Genomic DNA, 13,297 nt, shown 5'->3' on the forward strand with positions numbered 1-13,297 from the left:
CGGTCTCCTGAGAACCACCAGGAGTCACTCTTGAGCACAGAAGCGGTCCCTGAGCACTACCAGGTGTGTAGAGCACTTTAATTAAACAAGACTCGCACTCCTAAGTGTGAGGAATTTTTCAAATGTCAGTAGGTATAAATATCTCTGTGTAATTAATTCTGTTCCTTCAAATTCAAAAGAGGGGTGAGACAATATTTTCACTAAGAGGATGAATAAAAAGTGTCAATATAGGTATGTGACCGTTTTCCAATCACCCAAAACAGAAAAAGGAAAAAAAAAACTCAAAAAATATCCCCTGCCTAAATCTAGTCCCTGGAGACCAGGTAAACCTTTCCAAAGTCCCAAGTCTCACAAGAGACTGACCCTAAACCTTCTATAGCCTTTGACAGGTACTTTCCCCTTTATGATCTTTACCCACATCACGTGGGTAAAGTGAAAATTAATGCCACATCTAATTTTCTGGCAGTCTTAAATACAATCTTTACTTCAGCGCAACAAAATGCAAGAAAATGCTAATTAAAGTCATCTTCAATCTTCCCTTCTCACTGCATTTTAAAATGTGGATTCTCTTTCTAAACCTCATACCCTTGCCTTGAAAAATTGTCCTGATAACATTCTACAAAGGCTATGAGTATTCATGTTTCTGAAGAAATGTTTTAATCTGCGTTTAAACTATTGCAAAACATCTAATTTTAAAAAGTGTACATAAGGTATAGAGTAATTCAGTTCACTTTTTAAATTTGGTTCTTAGTTTAAAATGGAAATTTTTTCTATTAAGAACTGTAAACTAATGAATCTTTTAATAGATATTTAATATGGACTTTTAATTGACAGCTGGAGTGATAGCACAGTGGTAGGGCATTTGCCTTGCTTCCAGCCAGCCCGGCTGAGGGGGGTTCGATTCCTCCACCCCTCTAGCCCGGCAAGCTACTGAGAATATCTTGCCGCGTGGCAAAGCCTGGCAAGCTACCCGTGACGTATTGGATATGCCAAACACAGTAACAATAAGTCTCATAACGGAGACGTTACTGGGCCCGCTCAAGCAAATCGATGAACAACGGGAGGACAGTGTTTGTTTTAATAATGTCGGAACATTTTTAAAGAATATCTTTCTCAAAGCAGGTGTAATTTTCTGAAATATATTTTATCAAATTTAAATTTTAGATTTATCATATTTCAAAATTAGCCAAAAATAGGGCAATCATGTCACTTGTGACATCTTAATTTTATTCTTCATAAACAATTTCACTTTATCTTGAAAAAAATTAATTTCTTTAAGCAAAATTATTATAATAACCAAAGATATTATATTAATGATAGATTCCTATTATTAGATTATCCATATAATTTTTCTGGGAGGTAAGACAAGCATTAACATTTAACTAATTACATTTCAGCTACATATCAGTTTTTCTTCCTTGACTCCAAGTTCCCTGCTAACCCAAAATGTGACCCGAAATTTCAAACGAATACTAAAAATAAAAACTTAGTCATAAATTGGCATGAATAAAATGAGCAAAGATATTGTGACAGGCCGCTTGATTAAATTATAGAATGAAATACAAGCATGAAATCTGGTTAAAAATAAGCGCAAATAAGAAAATATTAAGCAATTTTTATTTTTAGTTTCTTTTCAATGGTCATAATTTCACAGTGGTCTCCCAAAAAGCTTGTGCATTGGGATCACTAAAATTTAACTCTTCTATGTATAGGATTTAAAATATAAAGGGTTAAGGTGCATGCCTTGCATATAAACTACCCCAATTTGCTCCTGGCCCTACATATGGTCCCCCAAGTACTGCAATGAGTGATTCCTGCGCATAGAGCCAGGGGTGATCCCTGAATACTACTAGATCTGACCCAAAACTCATATATAAATAATATACTAATTATTTATTGTTATATATAATGCATTCCCTAAGCTGACACATAAAAAAAATGATAACCGAAATTTCAGAATCTTTACTTTTCTCTTCCTTTTTATTTGCAAAGCAGGTTAGTACAGAGAGTATGCCCCACCTGTTATTAAAATTTAGTAGGCTGCACTTTCGTTCTTTCTTTCAAAAAAGGTGGGCAATTCATCTTTAGGTTTCCATAAATAAAGCAGTCAATGCCATTCTCTAAACCACTGATACTTTCAAAGTTTTAAGTGACTTAACTAAATGAAGACGAAATACAAAAGAACAAGACCAAGCAAAACATAATAATAATATTAAACTCATTAGTTAAAATGCAAATTCACACATAAGCTTAGGTTAGTACTTAGGAGACCACACACAAATTACAATACCTGAGATTTAGTGCATTCCTTTGAGCCAAAATGAAATGAGTGCCATAAAAGAGGAAAGGAAAAGATGAAAATTATCAGACATGCTATAGTACATCTGACAAAATGAAGATAATGTTAAAATTATGTTAAGATGGCTATATGCATAATGTTCCCTATGTTCTTTTAGCCATGCACTTGAAGAGTACTTATAATCACTTGAAATAACCTGTAAAGTATGACCATGCGATTTTTTTTCTTGAAAAGTTCAGTTTTTCCCATTTTCAAACTTTGATTTATTAATTTTTTATTGAATCACTGTGAGATACACAGTTACAAAGTTGATCAGTCATACAATGATCCAACACCCGTCCATTCACCAGTGTACATTTCCCACCACCAATGGCCCGTTTTCCCTCCCGCCCATCCACACCAACAATTCAATGCTATAAAAAGTCAAATAAACTTTTTGTCCTGACTCCATCCTATTTTCATTCAAAAATGTTAAAAGTAAATTGTGACTTAAGACTAATAAAATATGTAATTTTCATCTTATACTTTTTTATCTGATCTTGTGGTACTATACATACAAAACAAGATCGTCTTTTTTCTTACACTAAAATAATATATTTAAGTAAAATAATAAATATATTTAAAAACTCTATTTTTAAAAGGGACTCAACATTTTCAGTTATGAGCATGTTGCCAATATGATCTCATTAAAATACTAGTATGTCATATTATGTTGTAATTAGTGATTAAATTTTATTTTCATTCTAAAACAGAATTTTTCCTAATAAAAGCACCACTGCCCAGTCAGAAAATATTTGAAAGACCATTTAAGAATGTTACCATGTAATTGTAAAAAAATTTTTAAAAATCAGGGTCAGAGAGCACAGCAGGTAGGGTGGTTGCTTTGCATGTGGCTGACCTACGTCAGATCCCTGGCACCCCATACTGTCCCCCAAGCCCACGAGGAGTGACCCCTGAGTGCAAAGCAAGGAGTAAACCCAGCCCGGCAAGCTACCGAGAGTATTCGATATGCCAGACACAGTAACAACAAAATCTCCAATGGAGACGTTACTGGGCCCGCTCGAGCAAATCGACGATCAACGGGAGGGCCCAAAAACAAAAATCAAAAATAGAATGAGACACATTATAAGTAATCCACACTCTCACTGGTAATCTCAGTATGGAATCTAATTTGAAAAATAATTCCAAAGTAGAATAATATTAAAAATGTTAGTACTAAGTTGAAATACTGGTCCATACAACTCTATAAATACGCACTACTATTTTTAAGCCATCTTCCATCTTCCAGGACGCTACATCAACACTAAAATACTACCTTCATCTAAAGAAAATAGTAACAAAAAACCTTTCACAGATTTTTTTTTTAAAATATCATGTCTCTCCAACAAACAAAGCTGCCTTTATGACGAGAAAATAAAAAAAAGCAACCCTTCCAAATAAGTTCAATGAAATGATTCAACTACAAAACTTGTATTAAAACAGTGCATGGACAGTAAAATGAGTAGGTGGATAACTTACAGTCAAAATTGATTTTAAGTAGTTCAATATAAAAAAACCTCATAAATAGACTATATGCAATAGAGATATTAAATATAATATAGCTCAAAAAATTACTAAAAATTGAGTACATCATTTTAAGGATATACACACTTTCCAATGCATTATTAAGGTTATTTGCAAAAGGAAAGAAAAAGAAAAACAAGTGACTGCCAATTACCTGTTTTCTCATTTTTATTTTAAGTTTTTTTTATAATAATTGCTCATTTAACAGTTTTACACATAGGATTAAACTTAAAAACTCGAGCTACCCTCTTTTAAAAAATAAGAATTCTCAAATATATTTGCAATTATCTTAAATTGGCCATCAGTGGATATAACAAATGACACTTAAGTGCACTATACAACATTCAAAAGGATCATTAAACCTATTATGAATAGTTCAGACCTTTCTATAGTAGGACTTTTATCAAATATCATTTCAAATTATTTTATTTTGTCACACTAGGAAAACTATTTTCACACAGTATTCTCACAATAGTATGAAAAGCCATGAAATACTGTGTCATTTTAATCAACTTAAATTAAAAACAGGCATTAATAATACATGATACCTCATCACTGAGGTGAGAAGGGAGGCTAAAATTATAGATTAAATTGAGAATTAAAAATATCCCTCATACAAAATTGTGTCTGCTGATCACAAAGCAGATCACTTAAGAAACAATTTTAAGAAAATAACTAAACATCGTTTTATGTTTTATTTTAATGACCTTTACAGTTATTCATATCATGTGTACCCAACAAAATCCACTTTGCCTAAGTTTATCTACTACCCAAGTAGAAAATTTACATGTCTTCTCACAGAATTCCCAACAAAATAAATGCAGAGGAAGAGTCCGTCCTAACTTACCGTGTGATAGCCTCTAGGCAGAGGTGGTTTACCAACAGGGTAAGGGTCCACAGTGTCAATGATGGTTTGTCTTTCACCTTTCTGGTTGATTTTCCGGAATCTCCTTCGAGACTGTCGATGAGAAGCTTGACGCTGAAAATATTCTTCATTTTCATCCATATAGTCCACCTGGCAAAAATACCCAAATTTTATTCCTTCATACGTAACATTCCATATTAAGATCAGACACAGAATAAAACTTACAGAAAATTCACATGTTTTCATCTTGCAAAGACATGTATAGACAAACTATCTAGTTTCTGAACTTCTCTGGAACAAATCTGCTTTGAGTAATTTTTCTTTTATGAAAAGGCATTTTCAGTTCCACTTAGGACAATATGGGTAATTCTTGAATTTCCTGAAGTTTCAAAGGGAAGGATATTTTCAGTAGTCTTTGTGCCCAATTATTAGCGAAAGATCTCACAGGACACATTATTACACATTATGAAAGCAACTGCCCCATTGTCTTAACTAAAGCTCAAAAAAATCTGATGTATATGAGTAATGAGCAAATCTGTAAAACTCCAAATCCCAAATGACTCAAAACAACATTGTGAGCAGAATAACTTTAGTAGATTAAGGGTTTCTCTTCCTACTTTCATTTTGTATATTCAGTTTCTTTTCTTATTTTTTTAATAAATAGTGCTAAATTTAAAAAAAAATTTCCTCTTTTAAACATATCGAAACTGATGAATGGATTAACAGAATCAAAGTTACATTAGGTTAATTCTCAGAATAATGAAAAAAAATTGCTTCCAATGGAGATACATTTAGATTCTGTTTTTACACTTGCAAATCTAGCATTTGTACTGTGTCAGCTAATATAAGAACATCTTGAAAAAAAAAATTTAAGAACAAATATTCTTCTAGGACCAGAAAGATAGAACAGTGGGAAAGGCACTTGCCTTGGAAATGGACAATCCAGGGTCAAACCCAGCAATGCCATATGGTCCCTGGGCAACTGCTAGGATTAATAACTGATTGTGGCCCCAACCCCTGCCACAACTGCCTGAGAACAGCTGGCTGTGGCTCAAACCCACCAAGCCCCAATCCATCTCCCAAAAGAGAAACAAAAAAATCCTTCAGAGACGTTTAAGTAGTAACACAGAAGCCAAAAGTTCTAGAAAATATCTAAAATGAGTTTTAAAACCCACTGCTGTAAAAGTCCTATCCATCTCCATTTTTCCAGTTCCAAATTATCATGCCACTATCAAACTTGAGTAAATTTTTTGAATTTCAGTACAGGTTTTCACTAGCTCTGACAGAGAAGTTTCAACATTTCTGAGTTTCTCTTATATATTCGAGGGGGAAAATCCAAAGCATCTCATAACAGACATAGCAGTCATTTTCCAAATACTCGGTTTAAAGTGAACAAACAGGTTCCCATCAATATATAGATTGCTTAACAAAGCTCTCCTTCCCAGCTGGGGTGCTGATGGCAGAGAAGGTGAATGAAGTAGCAATGGAGTAACTGCACTGGAATTTCCTCCCTTCTCATTTTAGTTTGGGAAATGATTTTTTTAATTTATTTTTTATTTAGACACCATGATTGACAAAGTTTCATTGTTGCTAAACTGCTCGGAGGTGTGGGGCGTAAAGGAGTTCGACTGATGCTTCCTGCTAGTCACGGAAGCCGGGGCACTGGTTTGCAAACATATGTTCTAATCCTGAGTCAACGCCTGGGCCCCTCACTCTGATTTTTAGAGAAGGAATACTTATCTAGCCTGTCACTCTTACACAGGAAAAAAAAAAAACATGGGCTTTTAAAAAGCATTAATAAAAACATTATGTTAATATATTTATATTAATTCGATTAAAATTGGAGGTCTTACTAGCATGTAATATAATTTCAGGGCTAGGATGAAGGAGACGTTACTGGGGCCTGCTCGAGGCAATCGACGAATAACAGGATGATTTGTGATTTTTTGTGACTAGCATGTTCAGTCAGCATACCAGTCCAATTTTCTTTTAATTAGCTGAAGGAATTACTTATTATCTTTCATTAACTGTTGCTTGAAGATATGTCTTCATACTTAGAAGAATTTCTACTAATATTTGCAACCTACTGCATTTCAAAGATTCTCCTCAAATTTCAATTGAATGTGATTACCACAATTTTGATTTACAAATGTCATGCACCCAACACTTAGGCTTGTCCATTCTAAAAATTTCTATCTTACGGGAGCTGGAGAGATGGTACAGCGGGTAAGATGCTCGCCTTGCACACACCCAACCTGGTTTAAATCCCTGGCATCCCATACAGTCCCTTGAGCACCATCAAGAGTGATTCCTGAGTACAGAGCCAGGAATAGCCCCTGAGCATTGCCATGTATGCCCAAACACCCCCCACCCTCCAAAAAACAACTTAGTATCTTTTCATTTAAGTAAACCTTATAAATAATTACAATATTTTGAGTATGAACTTAACTACACAAGAGCTGTATTACAAAATTATAAAACTATATAATCTATTTGTGAAAGTGCTCTACTTTTATACTTTCTATGTGGATTCAAAAGAATGTCACAGAAATATCCTTACCACAATCATTTCAGAGGGCTCTAAAACAATGCATTCACAGCCGCGCCTAAAGCTTCCTGCAGAACGCTTGCCAAAACTAGAATTAAAAGGAAAAATAGATTTAGAAATACAAATTGTGAATAAGTCAACCATCAGATAAAAATGAAAAAAGTACAAATTCATAATGCACACATTAAAACACTTTAATCATTACACGGAATCGAAAAGAATTTTTCAAATGGTCACATTTGAGCTTTTTTTTTTTCTGAGAAACTCAAACACACTGTTTTAAAATTAACAAAATATAAAGGAAATCAATATGAATGTGTTCTGTGAAAGGCTTTTAAAAGAATTCCCAGTTAGGTAAAGATTTAGTACATTCTACAATAAGAATGGGAACTGAGTCAATGGCAACATAAAAAGATGCAAGTATAAAATGTAAGCATACTTCTACACTTAAATTCACTAATGTTAAACCTTCACCTGAAAATGTATGCCTTTTCTAAAATCAACTTATTTTCATTTTTAAAATGAACTTATTTCAAATAAATGTTTAAAAACATATTCAACTAAGGACTCTTTCTTATCTACAATGTATATTTAAGTAGACACACTGCCTTTTAAAAGCATGATCCTCCTGAGAAGTTTGCACCATGGACCTGGGGCGGAGCATTTTCCACCCGCTCTGTTCTGTCTGCCTTTTCACCCCAGAGCAGAGTTGCTTTCAGACACAGTTCTATGCCAACTAGGAATGCGGCGAGAGCCAGTGACCCTCACCTGTGTTACAGTTCTCTGTGTTACGGTCACTCCTTATACTGGTCCCAAAGTAGACCCTTCACTCTAGGTGAACCTGTTTAGTGACCTTTTTATTTATTTATTTATTTATTTATTGCTTTTTGGGTCACACCTGGAGTTGCACAGGGGTTACTCCTGGCTCTGCACCCAGGAATCACTCCTGGTGGAGCTCAGGGGACCATTATAGGATGCTGGGAATTGAACCCGGGTCGGCCTTGGTGCAAGGCAAACACCCTACCCGCTGTGCTATCGCTCCAGCCCCATATTGACCCTTTTAATAAACCTATCTTCAAGGGGAAAATTTTTTGCTGAAGACTATTATATTGAGCACAAATGTTCTCAATTAGAGACTGTAAATTCCATGGAAATAATTCATTTTATAACCCCCTTTACAAAACATAAACATTTTATGGATTAAGAATCACACTGGTGAAGAAAAGGCGCATAAGATAAAGAAATTATGTAGGACAAAGAGTCAATATTCTAAATCTTATCACTGATGTTCTCAGAAAACTTGATCGTTCTCACATTCTAAATTCTCCCCATTTGGAAAATAAAGTTATCGGATTACATTAGGGCACCACTTAAATCCTTTATTGTTCCAAAATTCCTGTTCTTTGAAAATCTAAGAGAAACTTAGCTAATTAGATCTGCTATATGGCACGGAAATACATGTGTATGTAGTGTAAGTTTTATTATTACATTATTAGAACCTAGAGAAAATTGTAACTTTGTGACTCTTCAGCTTTATCTACTTTTATTAAATTATATAACTAGCTTCTATTAAATTATATGGATGATGGCTTTCCCTTTTCACAATTTCATGTAGTAAGAAAAAAATACTTTTAATTCATACTATGTTCATATTCACACATAACTTTATTTTTTTTATTTATTTTTTTAAATTAATTTATTTTTTTATTAGTGAAACACCATGAGGTACAGTTGCAGATTTACAAGTTGTTGTGCTTGGGTTTCAGTTATACAATGATCGAGTACCCATCCCTCCACCAGTGCCCATTCTCCACCCCCACCCATCCCAGCATCCCTCCCACCCCTCCCATCCCCCATCCCACCCTGCCTCTGTGGCAGGGCACTCCCTTTTGTTCTCTCTCTCCTTTTGGGTGCTGTGGTCTGCAGAAGAGACATTGGGTGGCAATCATGTTCTGTCTATAGACTACTTTCAGCATGCATCTCCCATCCTGGGCAGATCTTCCCAGCACCCTTTCTTTGGTGCTCCCTTCTCTATCTAAGCTGCCTTTGCCCCTACAGTCACACATAACTTTAAAAAGTCCTGTAAGGCAGAGAAAGCACAGGGGCTGAGGGGTTTGTATTGCATGGGGCCAACACTAACTCAAATCCTCAGAACCACATATGGTCCCGCCGAGCACTGTCACAAGTGATCCCGGAGCACAGTATCACGAGTAAGCCCTGAGCACCTCCAGGTGAGGCCCAACTCCCAACCCCAAATCCTGCTAGAACTGAGTTCTTAAAAATTTTAGCAACAAAAGGAATAATATTCACACAAATAAACAATATGGACATCATTCATTTTATGCCAATTTTTCTAACACCAAGGACTCCATATTTAAGAACTAATGTATAAGTCCTCTTACCAATTAGTCATTGCATCAACATAATTTTACTGTTAGGAAGATATTTGCATATTAGTTGCACTAACACTATTACTTTGAGAAGGAAAGTACTGGAAACTATTGTTTTGAGAGTAAGAATGCAGCCCCTAAAATGTGCAATGAACAGTCTTTATCCACTGACAAAATTTCCTTTGTAGTTACAGAAGATTTAAATTCTATTGACCATTGCAAAGACGTGAATCACAAGAGAAATGATACCCTCCATTAGACTGATACCAAGAATACAGCGGGCTGAGGAAGCAAAAACACATAACACATTCTAGCACAAGAAAATAAATTATAAATTACTTCATTTATGAAGGTTTTTCCCCCCAAACACAGCAGGAGCCCAAAAGAAGCAACCTCAAAAGTACTTTTGTGAAGGTCATGAACACATGTGCCAGGAATGATCAATGATAATCTCTTGTTTTCTCACAGATATGATTTACTCTAGGCACAAGCTGAGTTATGTTAAGAAAGATGGCAGGAAATGAACAAAGAGCAATAATAATTTAAAAAAAACACAGCTATTAAGTCATTAAGTCCATAAAACACTTCTGATTCTACCACCTGAATTTTTAAAACACTATCTTCTACAAAAATAAACTTTTATTATTAATTTCTACAAGTCAACTAGGGACTTTTAAAAGACAAGAAAACAGAGATGTATAAGCAATAAGATCCTCTATGAGTCATATTAAAATCAATTCTTTTAAATATTTTATGACTAAATAGAAAAGTGAAAAAAATTCTTCAAGTTTTCAGAGGAAGTATACATATTTAAGTAGTAAAATACAAATAAAACTACTAAGAATGTAATTCAAGACATGGTGTAAAGTTTTATGTGAAAGAAGAAAACCAACAATTAAGCACAACAAAACAGCCTAGGCTGAAAGTGAACAAATGTACACAGCATCTAGTGACAACCAAATAGCAGTAAGTTCTCATATTTTCTTAAAAGTCACAGTGAAATTTAAGATCTTTAAAGGCTATTGGCACAGTAAGCTGGTAATATAGTAAACAAATAATATTAAGAACACACTTTAAAATGGCATAGCCTAATAGAAATCCATGTATGATCTACAGTAGAACACTGTCTAGCGATGTTTCTAAGAGGAAAACCCAAAACTGAAAAGTTTCTGACAAACGAGGGATTTCAAAGGACTTCCTGCAGAACTACAGGCCCAAATTAAAAGAATACTTCATTTAGTCTTATTAATAGCAGCTGGAAGTTGATGCGATTTGTTTCTTTTTTCAATCATGGTTTTAAAAAACATTTAGAAGTGATAAAGACGATAATGCAGAGATCTAGAAGTACATCTGTGATTATTAAGAATTTAAAAAATTTGGTCAGACATAGATATGAGTTATTTCAAAATAATACGACATTCTTCGCAAATTTTTCTTGTTGCAACTGTCATAAACGGGCTGGAGAGCTAGTACAAAGGTTAATTAAAGTGCTTGCCTAGCATGAGTCTGTGACAGTGACACTGGTTCAAATCCCAGCCTAGGGTTCCCCAAGCATTGCAGGGCATGGTCCCTGAGTAGAGAACCAGGTCTGACCCCACAGCACTTCTGCAGGTGGCCCCCAAACAAAGAAAAATTATAGGCACAGACAGTTATAACAAAGCAATTCTTTTAAACAATGTATCGTATTTTCAGATTCATAGATTGTATTACAGATTCAATGCATTCCCTATAAAAATCCAAGAGTCAATTTTTGCAGAGATAGAAAAGTCCATAACCAATTTCATATGGAATTGCAGTGGGTACTAATTAACCAAAGGATTCACACTTCTCAATTTCAAAACTTAAAGAGCTGCAGTAATGACAACAGTGATAATGACCTAAGGATACACATACAGGCCAAAAGAATAAAACTGTGAATATGCATCTACGACCAAGTTAATAGTTTTGATTTTTCTGGGATTATGAGGGGGAGGTGGGAGAGAGGCACACCTGGAAGTACTCAGGGCTTACGTCTAGCTTTCTGCTCAGGGATCACTCCTAACAGTGCTTCAGTGTCCAAATGAAGTATCAGAATTCATGCTGGGATTCGAATCCAGGTCCAGCTGATGCAAATCAAACACCTTACCAACCGCACTATTTCCTTGGCCCCGGCCAAGCAGCTACTGCCCAAAGTGCCAAATACACCCTATAAGAGACCAACGATCTCCTCGGCAAATGTTGAAGGCAGACACTGGGACAACTCTATTTCCTAATGAAAAGAATAACACTTACTAGATGTAAAAACTAAGTCTAACTGGATCAGTGGCCTAAATTCAAGTTACAATCCTAGAAATCTTAGAAAAAAGATAAAACATTACGACCTTGAATTTGGCAATGGGTGCTTAGACATAACACTGAGAGAAGCGGTCATTAAGGTAAGTTAGACAAATGGACTTCACCAAAATTGGAAACTTCTGTACATCAGAAGACTTTATAACGAAACTGGAAAGACCATCTAGAGCAGTCTTTCTCCAGACTGAGCGATACTGCCCTCCATGGGGCAATGCAATAATTGACGGGGGTCAACTGCAGCACTGGGGGGGCGGGGGGGGGGGCGGGGGGGCGCGGTACAGTTAGGGGTGATTTCCTCTGTTCATTTAAAGAGGGTAGATTTTCAGGGGAGTGCTGAGTAATACTATTTTAAGGGGGCAATGGGTCAAATAAATTTGGGGACCTCATAAAAAGAATGTCTGGGAAAATACTTAAAAATAATTTTAAAGAATGGCTGAAAATACTTAAAAATAATTTATCTGAGAAAAACGTTTTAAATAAATTTACATGTTAAAAAAAAACTCCCATAAGTAGAGGTTGGGAGACAATACAGCGGGTAGACACTTGCCTTGCATGCAGCCAACATGAACTTGACTGGTCCCTGAGGATAGAGCAGGAACACAGCTAGGAGGGGCTCTGAAACAAAACACCTTCCTCCCTTCAGAAGCAAGTGTGGGAAAGGATCTAAAAAACTTACGATCTAATAACTTACAACGAACTTATAATTGTACTTTGCTAGTGAAATAAATTATTGCAATTGCTATGGAAACAATTTGGAGTTTCACCAAAAAAAGCTAATCATAAAATTTACCATTTGACCTAGCATTTCTAGACAAATACAGAGAAATAAAGAAAGTTAAGAACTGAGTGCTGAAAGTAACTAGCAGGACATAACATGATAACCTTTTAGTACCTTTACTGCAAACCATTATATCCAAAAGGGAAAAGAGACCGAGCGAGAGAAGAAAAGTGTCTTCCGTAGAGGCAGGTTTGGTGCAGGGAGGTGATGGGTGGGAGGGAAACTGGGGACATATTGTCATGCAGAAAAACAAAATACAGAAATCCAGAATTCAGCCAGATCTTCATATACCAATGTTCACTGCATTACTTATTAATCGCCAAAACATGGGGAACTCTACATTTCCATTAACAGGATAATGCACGATGGAAAATGTAACACACATATGCAAAAAAAATATTATTCAACCAAATTTTGGCATGTATCAAGATGACTGGTATTTTGGCACATGCCACAAAATGAATAAATCTTGAAAGTATGCAAAATGCAGTATGTGGGTCACAGAAGAGCAAATATCGTATGG

General features: G+C 35.4%; 1 protein-coding gene across 4 annotated transcripts in view; it reads right to left on the bottom strand.

Annotated features, from left to right (window-relative positions):
• RAPGEF2 (Rap guanine nucleotide exchange factor 2) overlaps positions 1-13,297 on the bottom strand; it is a 236,510-nt gene that overhangs the window by 98,564 nt on the left and 124,649 nt on the right. For 3 of the 4 annotated variants that reach the window (XM_056118805.1, XM_056118803.1, XM_056118808.1), the window contains exons 5-7: positions 7,288-7,363; positions 4,710-4,877; positions 2,291-2,308 (exon numbers count right to left, since the gene is read on the bottom strand). In XM_056118805.1, the coding sequence (XP_055974780.1) occupies positions 2,291-2,308; positions 4,710-4,877; positions 7,288-7,363 (262 nt within the window). The remainder of the gene's footprint in view (positions 1-2,290; positions 2,309-4,709; positions 4,878-7,287; positions 7,364-13,297) is intronic. The other variant, XM_056118804.1, reaches the window with a different exon arrangement.

The sequence above is a fragment of the Sorex fumeus genome, unplaced genomic scaffold (genome assembly GCF_029834395.1).
Source record: "Sorex fumeus unplaced genomic scaffold, SorFum_2.1 ptg000039l, whole genome shotgun sequence".
Classification (NCBI taxonomy): domain Eukaryota; kingdom Metazoa; phylum Chordata; class Mammalia; order Eulipotyphla; family Soricidae; genus Sorex; species Sorex fumeus.